The sequence below is a fragment of the Gallus gallus genome, unplaced genomic scaffold (assembly GCF_016699485.2).
Source record: "Gallus gallus isolate bGalGal1 unplaced genomic scaffold, bGalGal1.mat.broiler.GRCg7b scaffold_44, whole genome shotgun sequence".
NCBI classification, from domain to species: Eukaryota; Metazoa; Chordata; class Aves; order Galliformes; family Phasianidae; genus Gallus; species Gallus gallus.
Window position 1 is genome coordinate 237,344 of NW_024095996.1, and position 24,892 is coordinate 262,235.

Here is a 24,892-nt window from a genome sequence, read left to right on the forward strand (position 1 = left end):
TGGGGGTACAGGGGGGTGTATGGGGGTTATATCGGGGTTATAGGGGGGTATAGGGGGCTGTATGGGGGTTATATGGGGGTATAGGGGGTTATATGGGGGTGAATGGGGTTATATGGGGGTGAATGGGGTTATATGGGGGTTATATGGGGGTATAGGGGGGTATAGGGGGGCATAGGGGGTTATATGGGGGTACAGGGGGGTTATATGGGGGTTATATAGGGGTATACGGGGTTATATGGGGGCATAGGGGGTTATATGGGGGTACAGGAGGGTTATATGGGGGTTATATGGGGGTACAGGGGGGTTATATGGGGGTTATAGGGGGGTACATGTACAGGGTCCTGGGGGGTATAGGGGTTATATGGGGTTATATAGGGTTATAAGGGGGTATATGGGGGCACAGGGGGTTATATGGGGGTTATATGGGGGTATAGGGGGTTATATGGGGGTATGTGTACACAGTCTGGGGGGTATAGGGGTTATATGGGGTTATATATAGGATTATAAGGGGGTTATAGGGGGATATATGGGGGTTATAGGGGGGTATAGGGGGGTATAGGGGGGTATAGGGGGGTATAGGGGGGTATAGGGGGGTCAGTGTACAGGGTCTGGGGGCTATAGGGGTTATATGGGGTTATATAGGGTTATAAGGGGGTTATATGGGGGCACATGGGGTTATGTGGGGGCGTAGGGGGTTATATGGGGGTTATATGAGGGTACAGGGGGTTATAGGGGAATTATATAGGGGTATAGGGGGTTATATGGGGGCATAGGGGGTTATGTGGGGGTTATGTGGGGGTTATGTGGGGGTACAGGGGGGTATAGGGGGGTATAGGGGGGTATAGGGGGGTATAGGGGGGTCAGTGTACAGGGTCTGGGGGCTATAGGGGTTATATGGGGTTATATAGGGTTATAAGGGGGTTATATGGGGGCACATGGGGTTATGTGGGGGCGTAGGGGGTTATATGGGGGTTATATGAGGGTACAGGGGGTTATAGGGGAATTATATAGGGGTATAGGGGGTTATATGGGGGCATAGGGGGTTATGTGGGGGTTATGTGGGGGTTATGTGGGGGTACAGGGGGGTATAGGGGGGTATAGGGGGGTATAGGGGGGTATAGGGGGGGTATAGGGGGGTACAGGTACAGGGTCTGGGGGGTATAGGCGTTATATGAGGTTATATAGGGTTATAAGGGGGTTATACGGGGGCACATGGGCTTATGTGGGGGTTATATGGGGGTATAGGGGGTTATATGGGGGTGAATGGGGGTATAGGGGGTTAGATGGGGGTACAGGGGATTATATGGGGGTTATATGGGGGTTATATAGGGGTTATATGGGGGCATAGGGGGTTATATGGGGGTACAGGGGGGTTATATGGGGGTACAGGGGGGTTATATGGGGGTACAGGGGGGTATAGGGCATTATATAGGAGTATAGGGGGTTATATGGGGGGGTATAGGGAGTTATATGGGGGTATATGGGGGTATATGGCAGCGATATGGGGCAATATGGGGTTATAGGGGGGCAGATGTACAGGGTCTGGGGGCTATATGGGGGGGGGTCCTATGGGGCGGGGGGGGGGTGGCGCTATGGGGCAGGGGACAGCTATGGGGCATGGGGCTGGCGCTATGGGGTGGGGGGCGCCAACAGAACGTGGGGGGCAGCGCTATGGGGGGGCAGACCTATAGGGGGGGACGTGGACAGTGTCTGGGGGGGTCCTATGGGGGGGCAGCACGGGGGGGGGGGCGCTATGGGGTGGGGGGACACCGCTATGGGGTGGGGGAGGTGTTGCTATGGGGCAGGGGGACAGCAATGGGGTGTGGGGACAGCACTATGGGGCACGGGGACATCAGTGGGGTGGGGGGACACCGCTATGGGGCAGCGCTATGGGGCAGGGGGACCAATGGGATGTGGGGACAGCACTATGGGGCAAAGGGACATCAATGGGGCGTGGGCACAGCGCTATGGGGCAGGGGGACATCAGTGGGGTGGGGGGACAGCACTATGGGGCAGCGCTATGGGGCAGGGGGACCAATGGGGTGTGGGGACAGCGCTATGGGGCACAGGGACATCAGTGGGGTGTGGGGACAGCGCTATGGGGCAGGGGGACAGCAATGGGGTGTGGGGACAGCGCTATGGGGCACGGGGACATCAGTGGGGTGGGGGGGCAGCGCTATGGGGCAGCACTATGGGGCAGGGGGACATCAATGGGGCGTGGGGACAGCGCTATGGGGCACGGGGACAGCAGTGGGGTGGGGGGACAGCGCTATGGGGCAGGGAGACATCAGCGGGGTGAGGGGACAGCGCTATGGGGCAGCGCTATGGGGCAGGGGGACAGCAGTGGGGTGGGGGGGCAGCGCTATGGGGCAGGGGGACAGCAGTGGGGTGGGGGGACACTGCTATGGGGTGCGGGGACCAACAGGCCCATGGGGACAGCGCTATGGGGCAGGGGGACATCAATGGGGTGGGGGGACAGCGCTATGGGGCAGGGGGACATCAATGGGGTGGGGGGACACTGCTATGGGGCACGGGGACATCAGTGGGGTGGCGGGACAGCGCTATGGGGCAGGGGGACATCAGTGGGGTGGCGGGACAGCGCTATGGGGTGCAGGGACCAATGGGCCCGTGGGGACAGCGCTATGGGGCAGGGGGTCCCATAGGCACAGCGCTATGGGGACAGTGCTATGGGGCAGGGGGACCCTCTGATCCCATGGGGACAGGGCTATGGGGCAGGAGGATCAATGGGCCATAGGGACAGCGCTATGGGGCAGCGCTATGGGGCAGGAGGACCCTCTCATCCCATGGGGACAGGACTATGGGGCAGGGGGTCTCATAGGGACAGCGCTATGGGGCAAGAGGACCAATGGGGCGTGGGGACAGCGCTATGGGGCAGCACCATGGGGCACGGGGACCCTCTGATCCCATGAAGACAACTCTATGGGGTAGGGGGTCTCATAGGGGCAGGAGGACCCTCAAAGCCCACGGGGACAGCGCTATGGGGCAGCGCTATGGGGCAGGAGGACCCTCAGAGCACATGGGGACAGCCCTATGGGGCAGGGGGTCTCATAGGGACAGCGCTATGGGGCAGGAGGACCAATGGCGCGTGGGGACAGTGCTATGGGGCAGCACCATGGGGGAGGGGGCCCCATAGGCACAGCGCTATGGGGCAGCACTATGGGGCAGGGGGTCCCATTGGCACAGCGCTGTGGGGCAGAAGGACCAATGGGGTGAGGGGACAGCGCTATGGGGCAGGGGGATCCTCAGAGTCCATAGGGACAGCGCTATGGGACAGGAGAACCAATGGGCCATAGGGACAGCGCTATGGGGCAGCGCTATGGGGCAGGGGGACCCTCTGATCCCATGGAGACAGCGCTATGGGGCAGTGCTATGGGTCAGGGGGACCCTCAGAGCCCATAGGGACAGCGCTATGGGGCAGGAGGACCAATGGGCCATACGGACAGCGCTATGGGGCAGGAGGACCAATGGGCCATAGGCACAGCGCTATGGGGCAGCGCTATGGGGCAGGGGTTCCCATAGGCACAGCGCTGTGGGCTATGGGGCAACGTTATGGGGCAGGGGGACCCTCAGAGCCCACAGGGACAGCGCTATGGGGCAGGGGGACCAACGGGGTGTGGGGACAGTGCTATGGGGCAGCGCTATGGGGCAGGGGGCCCCTCTGATCCCATAGGGACAGCGCTATGGGGCAGTGCTATGGGGCAGGGGGTCCCTCTGATCCTATAGGGACAGCGCTATGGGGCAGCGCTATGGGGAGTGGGGACACCTATGGGGCGTGGGGACAGCGCTATGGGGCAGGGGGTCCCATAGGGACTGCGCTATGGGGCAGGGGGACCCTCTGACCCCATAGGGACAGCGCTATGGGGCAGGAGGACCAATGGGCCATAGGGACAGCGCTATGGGGCAGCGCTATGGGGCAGGGAGACACTCAGAGCCCATAGGGACAGCGCTATGGGGCAGCGCTGTGGGACAGGAGGACCAATGGGGTGTGGGGACAGTGCTATGGGGCAGCGCTATGGGGCAGGGGGACCCTCAGAGCCCATAGGGACAGCGCTATGGGGCAGTGCTATGGGTCAGGGGGAACCTCTGATCCCATGGGGACAGCACTATGGGGCAGCGCTATGGGGAGTGGGGACACCTATGGGGTGTGGGGACAGCGCTATGGGGCAGGGGGTCCCATAGGGACTGCGCTATGGGGCAGGGGGACCCTCTGACCCCATAGGGACAGCGCTATGGGGCAGGAGGACCAATGGGCCATAGGCACAGCGCTACGCCGCAGCGCTATGGGGCAGGGGGTCCCATAGACACAGCGCTCTGGGGCAGTGCTATGGGGCAGGGGGACCCTCAGAGCCCATAGGGACAGCGCTATGGGGCAGGGGGACCAATGGGCCATAGGGACAGCGCTATGGGGCAGCGCTATGGGGCAGGGAGACACTCAGAGCCCATAGGGACAGCGCTATGGGGCAGCGCTGTGGGACAGGAGGACCAATGGGGTGTGGGGACAGTGCTATGGGGCAGCGCTATGGGGCAGGGGGACCCTCAGAGCCCATAGGGACAGCGCTATGGGGCAGTGCTATGGGTCAGGGGGAACCTCTGATCCCATGGGGACAGCACTATGGGGCAGCGCTATGGGGAGTGGGGACACCTATGGGGTGTGGGGACAGCGCTATGGGGCAGGGGGTCCCATGGGGACTGCACTATGCGGCAGGGGGACCCTCTGACCCCATAGGGACAGCGCTATGGGGCAGGAGGACCAATGGGCCATAGGCACAGCGCTACGGGGCAGCGCTATGGGGCAGGGGGTCCCATAGACACAGCGCTGTGGGGCAGTGCTATGGGGCAGGGGGACCCTCAGAGCCCATAGGGACAGCGCTATGGGGCAGGGGGATCCTCTGATCCCATGGGGACAGCGCTATGGGGCAGGGGGTCCCTCAGAGCCCATAGGGACAGCGCTATGGGGCGGGGGACCCTCAGAGCCCATAGGGACAGCGCTATGGGGCAGGGGGACCCTCAGAGCCCATAGGGACAGCGCTATGGGGCAGGAGGATCCTCTGACCCCATAGGGACAGCGCTATGGGGCAGCGCTATGGGGCAGGGGGTCCCATAGGCACAGCGCTATGGGGCGCGGGGTCACCGCTGCGGGACATTGGGGACACGGCCGCGGGTCACGTGGTCACCCCCTCCCCCCCCCCCCATCAGGGCCGCGGCGCCGCACCGCCACCCCCCCCCCGGCCTCTGTCCGCCATCGCCGCCCTCCCCGCGCTCCTCCGCCGCCCCGACCGCCCCCGACCCATCCGGGAGACCCCCGCGCTCCTCCCCGCGCCCTCCCGGTTCCCCCCGGTCCGTTCGGAGCGGAGGATGGCGGCGGATTCCGCGCGGTAGGCCGCACTCACCCCGGACACCGCCATCTTGAGCAGCGCAGGAGAGAGAGAGGGCGGGACGGACGGCCGCTGCCGGAAAGTGACTCGAAGCCGGAAAGCGCGGCTGTCGTAAAGAGCCGCCACTCCCCCCCGAAGCCGGAAAGCGCGGCGGTCGTAAAGCGCCGCCGAGGCCGTAAAGCGCCGCCGAGGCCGTAAAGCGCGCCGCCGGGCGTTACCTCGCGCGCTGCGCATGCGCGCGGGAGCGGCTCACTTCAAGCGGCCGCGCGTCGCCTTAAAGCGGCGATGGGGGGAGGTGGGGCCCACCGAGCGATTGTCACGCGTGTCGCGCGTCCCCACGCGCGGAGTGAGACGGAAAGTGACCAAAAAAATAACGGATTTATTGGGAACGGAGCGGGGGGGGGACGGGGACAGCCCACAGAGAGGCCCACATCCTGCCCTGTCCCCCATCCCCCACCCCACAGCTTCTCCTGTCCCACGGCGCTCAGCTGACCAGACCTGGGGGGGACACGGGGTGGTGGCACCGAGGGACAATGGGGGCAATGGGGGCATTGGGGGCACTGGGGGCAATGGGGGCAATGGGGCAATAGGGGGTAATGGGGGCATTGGGGGCAATGGGGGTAATGGGGGACAGTGGGGGGCATTGGGGATAATGGGGGGTATTGGGGATATTGGGGGCAATGGAGGCATTGGGGGAAATGGGGGCAAAGGGGGTAATGGGGGCATAGAGGATAATGGGGGGTATTGGGGGCAATGGGGACATTGTGGGGTAATGGGGGCAATGGGGGCATTGGGGACACTGGGGGCAATGGGGGCAAAAGGGACATAGAGGGCAATGGGGGTAATGGGGGCAATGGGGGCAAAAGGGACATAGAGGGCAATGGGGGTAATGGGGGCAATGGGAGTAATGGGACACTGGGGGCATTGGGGGCAATGGGGGCATTGGGGGTAATGGGGGTAATGGGGGCAAAGGGGACATTGAGGACATTGGGGGCAATGGGAGCAGTGGGAGCAATGTGGGGAATGGGGGGAATGGGGGCATAGAGGATAATGGGGGGTATTGGGGGCAAAGGGGACATTAGGGGGTAATGGGGACAATGGGGGTATTGGGGGCAATGGGGGCATTGGGGGCAATGGGGGCATTGGGGGTAATGGGGTCAATGGGGGTAATGGGGGACATTGGGGGTATTGGGGACATTGGGGGCAATGGGGACATTGGGGGCAAAGGGGACATTGGGGGCAATGGGGGCATTGGGGGCAATGGGGGCATAGAGGATAATGTGGGGTAATGGGGGCAATGGGGACATTGAGGACATTGGGGGCAATGGGGGTAATGGGGACAATGGGGGCATTGGGGGCAATGGGGTCTCTATGGGGACACTGGGGTCTCTATGGGGACAGTGGGGTCTCTATGGGGACAATGGGGTCTCTATGGGGACATTGGGGTCTCTATGGGGACAGTGGGGACTCTATGGGGTCTCTATGGAGACATTGGGGTCTCTATGGGGTCTCAATGGGGACAATGGGGTCTCTATGGGGACAGTGGGGTCTCTATGGGTACAATGGGGTCTCTATGGGGACAGTGGGGTCTCTATGGGGACAGTGGGGACTCTATGGGGTCTCTATGGAGACATTGGGGTCTCTATGGGGTCTCAATGGGGACAATGAGGTCTCTATGGGGACAGTGGGGACATTGGGGTCTCTATGGAGACATTGGGGTCTCTATGGGGTCTCAATGGGGACAATGGGGTCTCTATGGAGACATTGGGGTCTCTATGGGGTCTCAATGCGGACAATGGGGTCTCTATGGGGACAATGGGGACATTGGGGTTTCTATGGGGTCTCAATGGGGACAATGGGGCCTCTATGTGGACTTTGGGGTCTCTATGGAGGCAGTGGGGTCTCTATGGGGACATTGGGGTCTCTATGGGGACAATGAAAACACTGGGGTCTCCACAAGGCAGTGGGGTCTCTATGGGGTCTCTATGGGGACATTGGGGTCTCTATGGGGTCTCAATGGGGTCTCTATGGGGACAATGGGGTCTCTATGGGGCAGTGGGGTCTCTTTGGGACAATGGGGTCTCTATACGGTCTCTATGGGGACAATGGGGTCTCTATGGGGACATTGGGGTCTCTATGGAGACATTGGGGTCTCTATGGGGACAATGGGGACATTGGGGTCTCTATGGGGTCTCAATGGGGACAATGGGGCTTCTATGTGGACTTTGGGGTCTCTATGGAGACAGTGGGGTCTCTATGGGGACATTGGGGTCTCTATGGGGACAATGAGGATATTGGGGTCTCCACAAGGCAGTGGGGTCTCTATGGGGTCCCTATGGGGACAATGGGGTCTCTATGGGGACAATGAGGATATTGGGGTCTCCACAAGGCAGTGGGGTCTCTATGGGGTCTCTATGGGGACAATGGATTCTCTATGGGGACTTTGGGGTCTCTCTGGGGACAATGAGGTTTCTATGCGGACAATGGGGTCTCAATGGGGACAATGGGGTCTCTATGGGGTGTCTATGGGGACAATGGGGTCTCAATGGGGACATTGGGGTCTCTATGGGGTCTCAATGTGGTCATTGGGGTCTCTATGGGGTGTGTATGGGTACAAATGGGTCTCTATGGGGACTTTGGGTTCTCTATGGGGTCTCTATGGGGACATTGGGGTCTCTATGGGGTCTCTATGGGGACAATGGGGTCTCAATGGGGACATTGGGGTCTCTATGGGGTCTCAATGGGTACAATGGGGTCTCTATGTAGACAATGGGGTCTCAATGTGGACAATGGGGTCTCTATGGGGTGTGTATGGGTACAATGGGGTCTCTATGTAGACAATGGGGTCTCAATGGGGACATTGGGGTCTCTATGGGGTCTCAATGGGGACAGTGGGGTCTCTATGGGGTGTCTATGGGGACAATGGGGTCTCAATGGGGACATTGGGGTCTCTATGGGGTCTCAATGTGGTCATTGGGGTCTCTATGGGGTGTGTATGGGTACAAATGGGTCTCTATGGGGACTTTGGGTTCTCTATGGGGTCTCTATGGGGACATTGGGGTCTCTATGGGGTCTCTATGGGGACAATGGGGTCTCAATGGGGACATTGGGGTCTCTATGGGGTCTCAATGTGGACAATGGGGTCTCTATGGGGACAATGGGGTCTCTATGGGGACAATGGGGTCTCTATGGGGTGTGTATGGGTACAATGGGGTCTCTATGTGGACAATGGGGTCTCAATGGGGACATTGGGGTCTCTATGGGGTCTCTGTGGACAATGGGGTCTCTATGGGGACAATGGGGTCTCTATGGGGACAATGGGGTCTCTATGGGGTCTCAATGTGGACAATGGGGTCTCTATGGGGACAATGGGGTCTCTATGGGGTCTCAATGTGGACAATGGGGTCTCTATGGGGTGTGTATGGGTACAATGGGGTCTCTATGTAGACAATGGGGTCTCAATGGGGACATTGGGGTCTCTATGGGGTCTCTATGGGGACAATGGGGTCTCTATGGGGACTTTGGGTTCTCTATGGGGTCTCAATGTGGACAATGGGGTCTCTATGGGGACAATGGGGTCTCTATGGGGTCTCAATGTGGACAATGGGGTCTCTATGGGGTGTGTATGGGTACAATGGGGTCTCTATGTAGACAATGGGGTCTCAATGGGGACATTGGGGTCTCTAGGGGGTCTCAATGGGGACAGTGGTGTCTCTATGGGGTGTCTATGGGGACAATGGGGTCTCAATGGGGACATTGGGGTCTCTATGGGGTCTCAATGTGGTCATTGGGGTCTCTATGGGGTGTGTATGGGTACAAATGGGTCTCTATGGGGACTTTGGGTTCTCTATGGGGTCTCTATGGGGACAATGGGGTCTCTATGGGGTCTCTATGGGGACAATGGGGTCTCAATGGGGACAGTGGGGTCTCTATGGGGTCTCAATGTGGACAATGGGGTCTCTATGGGGTGTGTATGGGTACAATGGGGTCTCTATGGGGACACTGGGGTCTCTATGGGGACATTGGGGTCTCTATGGGGTGTGTACGGGTACAATGGGGTGTCTATGTGGACAATGGGGTCTCAATGGGGACATTGGGGTCTCTATGGGGTCTCAATGTGGTCATTGGGGTCTCTATGGGGTGTGTATGGGTACAAATGGGTCTCTATGGGGACTTTGGGTTCTCTATGGGGTCTCTATGGGGACATTGGGGTCTCTATGGGGTCTCTATGGGGACAATGGGGTCTCAATGGGGACATTGGGGTCTCTATGGGGTCTCAATGTGGACAATGGGGTCTCTATGGGGACAATGGGGTCTCTATGGGGTGTGTATGGGTACAATGGGGTCTCTATGTAGACAATGGGGTCTCAATGGGGACATTGGGGTCTCTATGGGGTCTCAATGGGGACAGTGGGGTCTCTATGGGGTCTCTATGTGGACAATGGGGTCTCACTGGGGACATTGGGGTCTCTACGGGGTCTCTATGTGGACAATGGGGTCTCTATGGGGACAATGGGGTCTCTATGGGGTCTCAATGTGGACAATGGGGTCTCTATGGGGACAATGGGGTCTCTATGGGGTCTCAATGTGGACATTGGGGTCTCTATGGGGTGTGTACGGGTACAATGGGGTCTCTATGTGGACAATGGGGTCTCAATGGGGACATTGGGGTCTCTATGGGGTCTCAATGGGGACATTGGAGTCTCTATGGGCACAATGGGGTCTCTATGGGGTCTCAATGTGGACATTGGGGTCTCTATGGGGTCTCAATGGGGACAGTGGGGTCTCTATGGGGTCTCAATGGGGACATTGGGGTCTCTATGGGGTCTCAATGGGTACAATGGGGTCTCTATGTGGACAATGGGGTCTCTATGGGGACAATGGGGTCTCAATGGGGACAATGGGGTCTCTATGGGGTCTCTATGGGGACATTGGGGTCTCTATGGGGTCTCAATGTGGACAATGGGGTCTCTATGGGGTGTGTATGGGTACAATGGGGTCTCTATGTGGACAATGGGGTCTCAATGGGGACATTGGGGTCTCTATGGGGTCTCAATGGGGACATTGGGGTCTCTATGGGGTCTCAATGGGGACAGTGGTGTCTCTATGGGGTGTCTATGGGGACAATGGGGTCTCAATGGGGACATTGGGGTCTGTATGGGGTCTCAATGTGGTCATTGGGGTCTCTATGGGGTGTGTATGGGTACAATGGGGTCTCTATGTGGACAATGGGGTCTCAATGGGGACATTGGGGTCTCTATGGGGTCTCAATGGGGACAGTGGTGTCTCTATGGGGTCTCTATATGGACAATGGGGTCTCAATGGGGACATTGGGGTCTCTATGGGGACAATGGGGTCTCTCTGGGGACAATGAGGTTTCTATGCGGACAATGGGGTCGCAATGGGGACAATGGGGTCTCTATGGGGTCTCTATGTGGACAATGGGGTCTCTATGGGGACAATGGGTTCTCTATGGGGTCTCTATGGGGACAATGGGGTCTCTATGGGGTCTCTATGGGGACAATGGGGTCTCAATGGGGACAGTGGGGTCTCTATGGGGTCTCAATGTGGACAATGGGGTCTCTATGGGGTGTGTATGGGTACAATGGGGTCTCTATGGGGACAATGGGGTCTCTATGGGGACATTGGGGTCTCTATGGGGTGTGTACGGGTACAATGGGGTGTCTATGTGGACAATGGGGTCTCAATGGGGACATTGGGGTCTCTATGGGGTCTCAATGTGGTCATTGGGGTCTCTATGGGGTGTGTATGGGTACAAATGGGTCTCTATGGGGACTTTGGGTTCTCTATGGGGTCTCTATGGGGACATTGGGGTCTCTATGGGGTCTCTATGTGGACAATGGGGTCTCTATGGGGACAATGGGGTCTCTATGGGGTCTCAATGTGGACAATGGGGTCTCTATGGGGACAATGGGGTCTCTATGGGGTCTCAATGTGGACAATGGGGTCTCTATGGGGACAATGGGGTCTCTATGGGGTCTCAATGTGGACAATGGGGTCTCTATGGGGTGTGTATGGGTACAATGGGGTCTCTATGTGGACAATGGGGTCTCAATGGGGACATTGGGGTCTCTATGGGGTCTCAATGGGGACATTGGAGTCTCTATGGGCACAATGGGGTCTCTATGGGGTCTCAATGTGGACATTGGGGTCTCTATGGGGTCTCAATGGGTACAATGGGGTCTCTATGTGGACAATGGGGTCTCTATGGGGACAATGGGGTCTCAATGGGGACAATGGGGTCTCTATGGGGTCTCTATGGGGACATTGGGGTCTCTATGGGGTCTCAATGTGGACAATGGGGTCTCTATGGGGTGTGTATGGGTACAATGGGGTCTCTATGTGGACAATGGGGTCTCAATGGGGACATTGGGGTCTCTATGGGGTCTCAATGGGGACAGTGGTGTCTCTATGGGGTGTCTATGGGGACAATGGGGTCTCAATGGGGACATTGGGGTCTGTATGGGGTCTCAATGTGGTCATTGGGGTCTCTATGGGGTGTGTATGGGTACAATGGGGTCTCTATGTGGACAATGGGGTCTCAATGGGGACATTGGGGTCTCTATGGGGTCTCAATGGGGACAGTGGTGTCTCTATGGGGTCTCTATGTGGACAATGGGGTCTCAATGGGGACATTGGGGTCTCTATGGGGACAATGGGGTCTCTCTGGGGACAATGAGGTTTCTATGCGGACAATGGGGTCGCAATGGGGACAATGGGGTCTCTATGGGGTCTCTATGTGGACAATGGGGTCTCTATGGGGACAATGGGGTCTCTATGGGGTCTCAATGTGGACAATGGGGTCTCTATGGGGTGTGTATGGGTACAATGGGGTCTCTATGTAGACATTGGGGTCTCTATGGAGACATTGGGGTCTCTATGGGGTCTCAATGTGGTCATTGGGGTCTCTATGGGGTGTGTATGGGTACAAATGGGTCTCTATGGGGACTTTGGGTTCTCTATGGGGTCTCTATGTGGACAATGGGGTCTCTATGGGGTGTGTATGGGTACAATGGGGTCTCTATGTAGACAATGGGGTCTCAATGGGGACAATGGGGTCTCTATGGGGTCTCAATGGGGACAGTGGTGTCTCTATGGGGTCTCTATGTGGACAATGGGGTCTCAATGGGGACATTGGGGTCTCTATGGGGTCTCAATGGGGACATTGGGGACTCTATGGGGTCTCTATGGAGACATTGGGGTCTCTATGGGGTCTCAATGGGGACAATGGGGTCTCTATGGGGACAGTGGGGACATTGGGGTCTCTATGGAGACATTGGGGTCTCTATGGGGTCTCAATGGGGACAATGGGGTCTCTATGGAGACATTGGGGTCTCTATGGGGTCTCAATGGGGACAATGGGGTCTCTATGGGGACAATGGGGTCTCTATGGGGTCTCAATGGGGACAATGGGGTCTCTATGGAGACATTGGGGTCTCTATGGGGTCTCAATGCGGACAATGGGGTCTCTATGGGGACAATGGGGACATTGGGGTTTCTATGGGGTCTCAATGGGGACAATGGGGCCTCTATGTGGACTTTGGGGTCTCTATGGAGACAGTGGGGTCTCTATGGGGACAATGAAAACATTGGGGTCTCTACAAGGCAGTGGGGTCTCTATGGGGACATTGGGGACATTGGGGTCTCAATGGGGTCTCTATGGGGACAATGGGGTCTCTATGGGGACAATGAGGATATTGGGGTGGGGTCTCAATGGGGTCTCTATGGGGACAATGGATTCTCTATGGGGACTTTGGGGTCTCCATGGGGACAATGGGGTCTCTATGGGGTCTCTATGAGGACATTGGGGTCTCTATGGGGTCTCTATGGGGACATTGGGTCTCTATGGGGACATTGGGGTCTCTCTGGGGACAATGAGGTTTCTATGCGGACAATGGGGTCTCAATGGGGACAATGGGGTCTCTATGGGGTCTCTATGGGGACATTGGGGTCTCTATGGGGTCTCTATGGGGACAATGGGGTCTCAATGGGGACATTGGGGTCTCTATGGGGTCTCAATGTGGACAATGGGGTCTCTATGGGGTGTGTATGGGTACAATGGGGTCTCTACGGGGACTTTGGGTTCTCTATGGGGTCTCTATGGGGACATTGGGGTCTCTATGGGGTCTCAATGTGGACAATGGGGTCTCTATGGGGTGTGTATGGGTACAATGGGGTCTCTATGTGGACAATGGGGTCTCTATGGGGACATTGGGGTCTCTATGGGGTCTCAATGGGGACAGTGGTGTCTCTATGGGGTCTCTATGTGGACAATGGGGTCTCAATGGGGACATTGGGGTCTCTATGGGGTCTCAATGGGGACATTGGGGTCTCTATGGGGACATTGGGGTCTCTATGGGGTCTCAATGGGGACATTGGGGTCTCTATGGGGACATTGGGGTCTCTATGGGGTCTCAATGGTGACATTGGTGTCTCTATGGGGACATTGGGGTCTCTATGGGGTCTCAATGGTGACATTGGTGTCTCTATGGGGACATTGGGGTCTCTATGGGGTCTCAATGGGGACATTGGGGTCTCTATGGGGTCTCAATGGGGACAGTGGGGTCTCTATGGGGTCTCAATGTGGTCATTGGGGTCTCTATGGGGTGTGTATGGGACAGCGCCCCCCCCGGCCGCGGCCGCCCCGCACTCACCGAGGTAATCGTCCATCAGCGATCCGATGGCGAACTGCAGTGGGACATTGGGGACATTAACGGGGACATTCATGGGGGCAATGGGGGCAATGGGGGCAATGGGGACATTCATGGGGGCAATGGGGGCAATGGGGACATTAATGGGGGCTTTAATGGGAGCAATGGGGACATTAATGGGGGCACTGGGGACATTAATGGGGGCTTTAATGGGGGCAATGGGGGCAATGGGGACATTCATGGGGGCAATGGGGACATTAATGGAGGCTTTAATGGGGGCAATGGGGGCAATGGGGGCAATGGGGACATTAATGGGGGCTTTAATGGGGGCAATGGGGGCACTGGGGACATTAATGGGGGCTTTAATGGGGGCAATGGGGGCAACGGGGACATTCATGGGGGCAATGGGGACATTAATGGGGGCAATGGGGACATTCATGGGAGCAATGGGGACATTCATGGGGGCTTTAATGGGGGCAATGGGGGCAATGGGGGCATTCATGGAGGCAATGGGGACATTAATGGGGGCTTTAATGGGGACATTCATGGGGGCAATGGGGACATTAATGGGGACTTTAATGGGAGCAATGGGGACATTAATGGGGGCTTTGGGGACATTAATGGGGGCAATGGGGGCATTGGGGACATTGGGGACATTAATGGGGGCAACAGGGACATTCATGGGGGAATTGGGGACATTAATGAGTGCTTTAATGGGGACATTCATGGGGGCAATGGGGACATTAATGGGGGCAATGGAGACATTAATAGGGGCAATGGGGACATTAATGGGGGCAATGGGGACAATGGGGGCAATGGGGACAGTGGGGCATTGGGGACATTAATGGGGGCAATGGGGGCAATGGGGGCTTTGGGGACATTCATGGGGGCTTTAATGGGAGCAATGGGGACATTAATGGGGGCTTTGGGGACATTCATGGGGGCAATGGGGGCATTGGGGACATTGGGGACATTAATGGGGGCAACAGGGACATTCATGGGGGAATTGGGGACATTAATGGGGGCTTTAATGGGGACATTCATGGGGGCAATGGGGACATTAATGGGGGCAATGGAGACATTAATAGGGGCAATGGGGACATTAATGGGGGCAATGGGGACAATGGGGGCAATGGGGACAGTGGGGCATTGGGGACATTAATGGGGGCAATGGGGGCAATGGGGGCTTTGGGGACATTCATGGGGGCTTTAATGGGAGCAATGGGGACATTAATGGGGGCAATGGGGACATTCATGGGGGCAATGGGGGCATTGGGGACATTAATGGGGGCAATGGGGACATTAATGGGGGCAATGGGGACAATGGGGGCAATGGGGACATCATGGGGACATTGGGGGCATTAATGGGGGCAATGGGGGCAATGGGGACATTGGGGACATTAATGGGGGCTTTGGGGACATTAATGGGGGCTTTGGGGGCATTAACGGGGGCTTTAATGGGGCATTGGGGACATTAATGGGAGCAATGGGGACATTCATGGGGGCTTTAATGGGGGCAATGGGGGCAATGGGGACATTCATGGGGGCAATGGGGACATTAATGGGGGCAATGGGGGCATTGGGGACATTGGGGACATTAATGGGGGCAACAGGGACATTCATGGGGGAATTGGGGACATTAATGGGGGCTTTAATGGGGACATTCATGGGGGCAATGGGGACATTAATGGGGGCAATGGAGACATTAATAGGGGCAATGGGGACATTAATGGGGGCAATGGGGACAATGGGGGCAATGGGGACAGTGGGGCATTGGGGACATTAATGGGGGCAATGGGGACATTGGGGACATTCATGGGGGCAATGGGGGCAATGGGGGCAATGGGGACATTAATGGGGGCTTTAATGGGGGCAATGAGGACATTAATGGGGGCATTGGGGACATTCATGGGGGCATTGGGGACATTCATGGGGGCTTTAATGGGGACAATGGGGACATTGGGGACATTAATGGGGGCAATGGGGACATTAATGGGGGCAATGGGGACAATGGGGGCAATGGGGACATCATGGGGACATTGGGGGCATTAATGGGGGCAATGGGGGCAATGGGGACAGTGGGGCATTGGGGACATTCATGGGGGCTTTAATGGGGGCAATGGGGGCAATAATGGGGGCTACGGGGACATTCATGGGGGCATTGGGGACATTAATGGGAGCTTTAATGGGGACATTCATGGGGGCAATGGGGACATTAATGGGGGTATTGGGGACATTCATGAGGGCAATGGGGCCAATGGGGACATTGGGGACATTAATGGGGGCTTTAATGGGGGCAACGGGGGCAACGGGGACATTAATGGGGGCAATGGGGACATTCATGGGGGCTTTAATGGGGGCAATGGGGACATTAATGGGGGCAATGGGGGCAACGGGGACATTCATGGGGGCAATGGGGACATTAATGGGGGCAATGGGGACATTAATGGGGGCTTTAATGGGGGCAATGGGGGCAATAGGGACATTCATGGGGGCTTTGGGGACATTAATGGGGGCAATGGGGACATTGGGGGCGTTGGGGACAATGGGGGCAATGGGGACATCATGGGGACAATGGGGGCAATGGGGGATATGGGGTCATTGGGGGCATTGGGGACATTAATGGGGACAACGGGGACATTGGGGTTGTTGGGGTCATTGGGGACATTGGGGATATTGGGGTCTCTACGGGAGCACTGGGGGACATTGGGGTCCCTATGGCAGCATTGGGATCCCTATGGGGTCAGTGGGGCTGTATGGGGTCAATGGGGTCCCTATGGGGTAAATAGGGTCTCTATGGGATCAGTGGGGCCCCTAAGGGGTCAATAGGGTCCGTATGGGGTCAGTGGGGACCCTATGGGGTCAGTGGGGTCCCTATAAGGTCAGTAAGGTCCCTTTGGGGTCAAAAGGGTCCGTATGGGGTCAGTGGGGTCCCTAGGGGGTCAGTAAGGTCCCTTTGGGGTCAATAGGGTCCGTATGGGGTCAGTGGGGTCCCTATGGGGCACTGGGGTTGCTATGGGGTCAATAGGGTCTCTATGGGGTCAGTGGGGTCACTATGGGGTCAATAGGGTGTGTATGGGGTCAGAGGGGTCCCTATGGTATCAATAGGATTCTATGGGGTCAATAGGGTCCATATGGGGTCAGTGGGGTCCCTATGGGGTCAATGGGGTCCGTATGGGGTCAGTGGGGTCTCTATAGGTTCAATGAGGTCCCTATGGGGTCAATAGTGTCCGTATGGGGTCAGTGCGGTCCCTATGGGGATGTAGGGGTCCCTATGGGGTCAATAGGGTCCCTATGGGGTCAGTGGGATCCCTATGGGGTCAATAGGGTCCGTATGGGGTCAGTGGGGTCCCTATGGGGTCAATGGGGTCCCTATGGGGTCAATAGGGTCTCTATGGGGTCATTGGGGTCCCTATGGGGTCAATAGGGTCCCGATGTGGTTGATAGGGTCTCTATGGAGCACTGAGGTCCCTATGGGGTCTATGGGGTATCTATGGTGATGTTGGGTTCCCTATGGGGTCAATGGGGTCTCTATGGGGCACTGGGGTCACTATTGGGTCAATGGGGTCCGTATGGGGTCAGTAGGGTCCGTATGGGGTCAGTGGGGTCCGTATGGGGTCAGTGGGGTCCGTATGGGGTCAATAGGGTCCGTATGGGGTCCGTGGGGTCTCTATAGGTTCAATGAGGTCCGTATGGGGTCAATAGGGTCCGTATGGGGTCAGTGGGGTCCCTATGGGGTCAATAGGGTCCGTATGGGGTCAGTGGGGTCCCTATAGGGTCAATAGGGTCCGTGTGGGGTCAGTGGGGTCCCTATGGGGTCAATAGGGTCCGTATGGGGTCAGTGGGGTCCGTATGGGGTCAATAGGGTCCGTATGGGGTCAGTGGGGTCCCTATGGGGTCAATAGGGTCCGTATGGGGTCAATAGGGTCCCTATGGGGTCAGAGGCGTCCCTATGGGGTCAATAGGGTCTCTATGGGGCATTGGGGTCCCTATGGGGTCAATAGGGTCTCTATGGGGTCATTGGGGTCCCTATGGGGTCAATAGGGTCTCTATGGGGTCATTGGGGTCCCTATGGGGTCAATAGGGTCTCTATGGGGTCAGTGGGGTCCCTATGGGGTCAATAGGGTCCGTATGGGGTCAGTGGGGTCTGTATGGGGTCAATAGGGTCCGTGTGGGGTCAGTGGGGTCCCTATGGGGTCAATAGGGTCCGTATGGGGTCAGTGGGGTCCGTATGGGGTCAATAGGGTCCGTATGGGGTCAGTGGGGTCCCTATGGGGTCAATAGGGTCCGTATGGGGTCAATAGGGTCCCTATGGGGTCAGTGGGGTCCCTATGGGGTCAATAGGGTCTCTATGGGGTCATTGGGGTCCCTATGGGGTCAATAGGGTCTCTATGGAGCACTGAGGTCCCTATGGGGTCTATGGGGTATCTATGGTGATGTTGGGTTCCCTATGGGGTCAATGGGGTCTCTATGGGGCACTGGGGTCACTATTGGGTCAATGGGGTCCGTATGGGGTCAGTAGGGTCCGTATGGGGTCAGTGGGGTCCGTATGGGGTCAGTGGGGTCCCTATGGGGTCAATAGGGTCCGTATGGGGTCAGTGGGGTCCGTATGGGGTCAATAGGGTCCGTATGGGGTCCGTGGGGTCTCTATAGGTTCAATGAGGTCCGTATGGGGTCAATAGGGTCCGTATGGGGTCAGTGGGGTCCCTATGGGGTCAATAGGGTCCGTATGGGGTCAGTGGGGTCCCTCTGGGGTCAGTGGGGTCCCTATGGGGTCAGTGGGGTCCCTATGGGGTCAATAGGGTCCGTATGGGGTCAATGGGGTCCCTATGGGGTCAATAGGGTCCGTATGGGGTCAGTGGGGTCCCTATGGGGTCAGTGGGGTCCCTATGGGGTCAATAGGGTCCGTATGGGGTCATTGGGGTCCCTATGGGGTCAATAGGGTCCGTATGGGGTCAGTGGGGTCCCTATGGGGTCAATAGGGTCTGTATGGGGTCAGTGGGGTCTCTATAGGTTCAATGAGGACCCTATGGGGTCAATAGGGTCCGTATGGGGTCAGTGGGGTCCGTATGGGGTCAGTGGGGTCCCTATGGGGTCAATAGGGTCCGTATGGGGTCAGTCGGGTCCCTATGGGGTCAATAGGGTCCGTATGGGGTCAGAGGCGTCCCTATGGGGTCAATAGGGTCCGTATGGGGTCAGAGGGGTCCCTATGGGGTCAATAGGGTCCGTATGGGGTCAGTGGGGTCCCTATGGGGTCAATAGGGTCCGTATGGGGTCAGTGGGGTCGCTATGGGGTCAATAGGGTCCGTATGGGGTCAATAGGGTCCGTATGGGGTCAGTGGGGTCCCTATGGGGTCAATAGGGTCCGTATGGGGTCAGTGGGGTCCCTATGGGGTCAGTGGGGTCCGTATGGGGTCAGTGGGGTCCCCATGGGGTCAATAGGGTCCGTATGGGGTCAATAGGGTCCGTATGGGGTCAGTGGGGTCCGTATGGGGTCAGTGGGGTCCCTATGGGGTCAATAGGGTCCGTATGGGGTCAGTGGGGTCCCCATGGGGTCAATAGGGTCCGTATGGGGTCAGTGGGGTCTCTATAGGTTCAATGAGGACCCTATGGGGTCAATAGGGTCCCTATGGGGTCAGTGGGATCCCTATGGGGTCAATAGGGTCCCTATGGGGTCAGTGGGATCCCTATGGGGTCAATAGGGTCCGTATGGGGTCAGTGGGGTCCCTCTGTGGTCAGTGGGGTCCGTATGGGGTCAATAGGGTCCGTATGGGGTCAGTGGGGTCCCTCTGGGGTCAGTGGGGTCCCTATGGGGTCAGTGGGGTCCCTATGGGGTCAATAGGGTCCGTATGGGGTCAGTGGGGTCTGTATGGGGTCAATAGGGTCCGTGTGGGGTCAGTGGGGTCCCTATGGGGTCAATAGGGTCCGTATGGGGTCAGTGGGGTCCGTATGGGGTCAATAGGGTCCGTATGGGGTCAGTGGGGTCCCTATGGGGTCAATAGGGTCCGTATGGGGTCAATAGGGTCCCTATGGGGTCAGTGGGGTCCCTATGGGGTCAATAGGGTCTCTATGGGGTCATTGGGGTCCCTATGGGGTCAATAGGGTCTCTATGGAGCACTGAGGTCCCTATGGGGTCTATGGGGTATCTATGGTGATGTTGGGTTCCCTATGGGGTCAATGGGGTCTCTATGGGGCACTGGGGTCACTATTGGGTCAATGGGGTCCGTATGGGGTCAGTAGGGTCCGTATGGGGTCAGTGGGGTCCGTATGGGGTCAGTGGGGTCCCTATGGGGTCAATAGGGTCCGTATGGGGTCAGTGGGGTCCGTATGGGGTCAATAGGGTCCGTATGGGGTCCGTGGGGTCTCTATAGGTTCAATGAGGTCCGTATGGGGTCAATAGGGTCCGTATGGGGTCAGTGGGGTCCCTATGGGGTCAATAGGGTCCGTATGGGGTCAGTGGGGTCCCTCTGGGGTCAGTGGGGTCCCTATGGGGTCAGTGGGGTCCCTATGGGGTCAATAGGGTCCGTATGGGGTCAATGGGGTCCCTATGGGGTCAATAGGGTCCGTATGGGGTCAGTGGGGTCCCTATGGGGTCAATAGGGTCCGTATGGGGTCAATAGGGTCCCTATGGGGTCAGTGGGGTCCCTATGGGGTCAATAGGGTCCGTATGGGGTCATTGGGGTCCCTATGGGGTCAATAGGGTCCGTATGGGGTCAGTGGGGTCCCTATGGGGTCAATAGGGTCTGTATGGGGTCAGTGGGGTCTCTATAGGTTCAATGAGGACCCTATGGGGTCAATAGGGTCCGTATGGGGTCAGTGGGGTCCGTATGGGGTCAGTGGGGTCCCTATGGGGTCAATAGGGTCCGTATGGGGTCAGTCGGGTCCCTATGGGGTCAATAGGGTCCGTATGGGGTCAGAGGCGTCCCTATGGGGTCAATAGGGTCCGTATGGGGTCAGAGGGGTCCCTATGGGGTCAATAGGGTCCGTATGGGGTCAGTGGGGTCCCTATGGGGTCAATAGGGTCCGTATGGGGTCAGTGGGGTCCCCATGGGGTCAATAGGGTCCGTATGGGGTCAGTGGGGTCTCTATAGGTTCAATGAGGACCCTATGGGGTCAATAGGGTCCCTATGGGGTCAGTGGGATCCCTATGGGGTCAATAGGGTCCCTATGGGGTCAGTGGGATCCCTATGGGGTCAATAGGGTCCGTATGGGGTCAGTGGGGTCCCTCTGTGGTCAGTGGGGTCCGTATGGGGTCAATAGGGTCCGTATGGGGTCAGTGGGGTCCCTCTGGGGTCAGTGGGGTCCCTATGGGGTCAGTGGGGTCCCTATGGGGTCAATAGGGTCCGTATGGGGTCAGTGGGGTCCGTATGGGGTCAATAGGGTCCCTATGGGGTCAGTGGGGTCCGTATGGGGTCAATAGGGTCCGTATGGGGTCAGTGGGGTCCCTATGGGGTCAATAGGGTCCGTGTGGGGTCAGTGGGGTCCGTATGGGGTCAATAGGGTCCGTATGGGGTCAGTGGGGTCCGTATGGGGTCAGTGGGGTCCCTATGGGGTCAATAGGGTCCGTATGGGGTCAGTGGGGTCCGTATGGGGTCAGTCGGGTCCCTATGGGGTCAATAGGGTCCGTATGGGGTCAGTGGGGTCCCCATTGGGTCAATAGGGTCCGTATGGGGTCAATAGGGTCCGTATGGGGTCAGTGGGGTCCGTATGGGGTCAGTGGGGTCCCTATGGGGTCAATAGGGTCCGTATGGGGTCAGTGGGGTCCGTATGGGGTCAATAGGGTCCGTATGGGGTCCGTGGGGTCCCTATGGGGTCAATAGGGTCCGTATGGGGTCAGTGGGGTCCGTATGGGGTCAATAGGGTCCGTATGGGGTCAGTGGGGTCCGTATGGGGTCAATAGGGTCCGTATGGGGTCAGTGGGGTCCCTATGGGGTCAGTGGGGTCGCTATGGGGTCAATAGGGTCCGTATGGGGTCAGTGGGGTCCCTATGGGGTCAATAGGGTCCGTATGGGGTCAGTGGGGTCCATATGGGGTCAGTGGGGTCGCTATGGGGTCAATAGGGTCCGTATGGGGTCAGTGGGGTCGCTATGGGGTCAATAGGGTCCGTATGGGGTCAGTGGGGTCCCTATGGGGTCAATAGGGTCCGTATGGGGTCAGTGGGGTCCGTATGGGGTCAGTGGGGTCCCTATGGGGTCAATAGGGTCCGTATGGGGTCAGTGGGGTCCGTATGGGGTCAATAGGGTCCGTATGGGGTCAGTGGGGTCCCTATGGGGTCAGTGGGGCCGCTATGGGGTCAATAAGGTCCGTATGGGGTCAGTGGGGTCCCTATGGGGTCAATAGGGTCCGTATGGGGTCAGTGGGGTCCGTATGGGGTCAGTGGGGTCCCTATGGGGTCAATAGGGTCCGTATGGGGTCAGTGGGGTCGCTATGGGGTCAATAGGGTCCGTATGGGGTCAGTGGGGTCCCTATGGGGTCAATAGGGTCCGTATGGGGTCAGTGGGGTCCGTATGGGGTCAGTGGGGTCCCTATGGGGTCAATAGGGTCCGTATGGGGTCAATAGGGTCCGTATGGGGTCAGTGGGGACGCACGATGTCGTTCTTGTCCACGCGCGTCCCCACAATCTTCAGGCGGATCTCATCGTCCTGCTGGATAACGATGTCCTATAGGGGATATATGGGGTTATAGGGGCGATGTGGGGCTGGGTGGGGGTATGGGGTTATGGGGGATATATGGGGTTATGGGGGCGATGTGGGGCTGGGTGGGGTTCTGTGGGGGATATATGGGGTTATAGGGGCGATGTGGGGCTGGGTGGGGTTCTATGGGGTTATGGGGGCGATGTGGGGCTGTGTGGGGTTCTATGGGGTTATAGGAACGATGTGGGGCTGGGTGGGGTTCTGTGGGGTTATAGGGGGATATATGGGGTTATAGAGGATTACAGGGGCATATATAGGGCTATAGGGGATTATAGGGGGATATATGGGGTTATGGGGGATACATGGGGGATATATGGGGTTATAGGGGATGATGGGGGATATATGGGGCTATAGGGAATATATGGGGGATATACGGGGTTACAGGGGATTACAGGGGAATATATGGGGTTATGGGGGATATATGGGGTTATAGGGGATATATGGAGGATACATGGTGTTATAGGGGATGATGGGGGATATATAGGGTTATAGGGGATTACTGGGGGATATATGGGGTTATAGGGGATATATGGGGTTATGGGGGATATATGGGGGATTTATGGGGTTAGAGGGGTATATATGGGGTTATGGGGGATATATGAGGGATCTATGGGGTTATAGGGGTATATATGGGGTTATGGGGGATATATGGGGGATCTATGGGGTTATAGGGGGATATATGGGGTTATGGGGGATCTATGGGGTTATAGGGGGAATATATGGGGTTATGGGGGATATATGGGGTTATGAGGGATATATGGGGGATATATGGGGTTATAGGGGATTACAGGGGGATATATGGGGCTATGGGGGATATATGGGGTTATAGGGGGATATATGGGGTTATGGGAGATATATGGGGGATCTATGGGGTTATAGGGCTATATATGGGGTTATGGGGGATATATGGGGGATCTATGGGGTTATAGGGGGTTATAGGGGTATATATGGGGCTACAGGGGATATGGGGGATATATGGGGGATCTATAGGGTTATATGGGTATATATGGGGTTATGGGGGATATATGGGGGATCTATGGGGTTATAGGGGGAATATATGGGGTTATGGGGGATATATGGGGTTATAGGGAATTACAGGGGGATATATGGGGTTATGGGGGATTACAGGGGGATATATGGGGTTATGGGGGATATATGGGGTTATAGGGGGATATATGGGGTTATGGGAGATATATGGGGGATCTATGGGGTTATAGGGGTATATATGGGGTTATGGGGGATATACGGGGGATATATGGGGTTATAGGGGGTTATAGGGGTATATATGGGGCTACAGGGGATGTGGGGGATATATGGGGGATCTATGGGGTTATAGGGGTATATATGGGTTATGGGGGATATATGTGGTTATGAGGGATATATGGGGGATCTATGAGGTTATAGGGGGATATATGGGGTTATGGGGGATCTATAGTGTTATAGGGGTATATATGGGGTTATGGGGTATATTTGGGTATCTATTGGGTTATAGGGGGATCTATGGGGTTATGGGGGATATATGGGGTTATGGGGGATTACAGGGGGATATATGGGGCTATGGGGGATCTATGGGGTTATAGGGGGAATATATGGGGTTATGGGGGATATATGGGGGATATGGGGTCCCACTGACCTCGTCCACGGTTTTGTAGCACGGAGGGTTGGAGTTGGGGTCGAATTCCATCTCGGATGGGATGGACTGCAGGGGGGGGGGGGTCAGAATGCAGCATCAGCACTGAGACCCCAACGGGGGTTATGGGGTTTTGGGGGGTTATGGGGTTTTGGGGTGGGTTATGGGGTTATGGGGGGTTATGGGGGGTTATGGGGTTGGGGGGGATTATGGGGGGTTATGTGGGGTTTTGGGGTTGGGGGGGGTCAGAATGCAGCATCAGCACTGAGACCCCAACGGGGGTTATGGGGTTTTGGGGGGTTATGGGGGGTTATGGGGTTATGGGGTTGGGGGGGATTATGGGGGGTTATGGGGGGTTTTGGGGTTGGGGGGGGTCAGAATGCAGCATCAGCACTGAGACCCCAACGGGGGTTATGGGGTTTTGGGGGGTTATGGGGTTTTGGGGTTATGGGGGGTTGTGGGGTTATGGGGTTATGGGGTTGGGGGGGATTATGGGGGGTT

At 57.3% G+C, this 24,892-nt stretch overlaps 2 protein-coding genes across 2 annotated transcripts in view; both read right to left on the reverse strand.

Annotated features, from left to right (window-relative positions):
* EEF1G (eukaryotic translation elongation factor 1 gamma) overlaps positions 1-5,432 on the reverse strand; it is a 55,438-nt gene extending 50,006 nt beyond the window's left edge. The window contains exon 1 of the mRNA NM_001397234.1: positions 5,412-5,432. Within this exon, the coding sequence (NP_001384163.1) occupies positions 5,412-5,426 (15 nt within the window). The 5' untranslated portion in view covers positions 5,427-5,432. The remainder of the gene's footprint in view (positions 1-5,411) is intronic.
* Positions 5,433-5,755: 323 nt separating this feature from the next.
* LOC121108863 (DNA-directed RNA polymerase II subunit RPB7) lies at positions 5,756-24,460 on the reverse strand (the record flags this gene model as incomplete). The annotated part of the gene is given in 4 exon segments (XM_040657073.1): positions 5,756-5,894; positions 14,072-14,105; positions 22,657-22,728; positions 24,395-24,460. Coding segments are annotated over 4 exon segments (186 nt in total), but the record flags the coding sequence as incomplete, so codon positions are not given.
* Between the last annotated feature and the right edge of the window lie 432 nt (positions 24,461-24,892).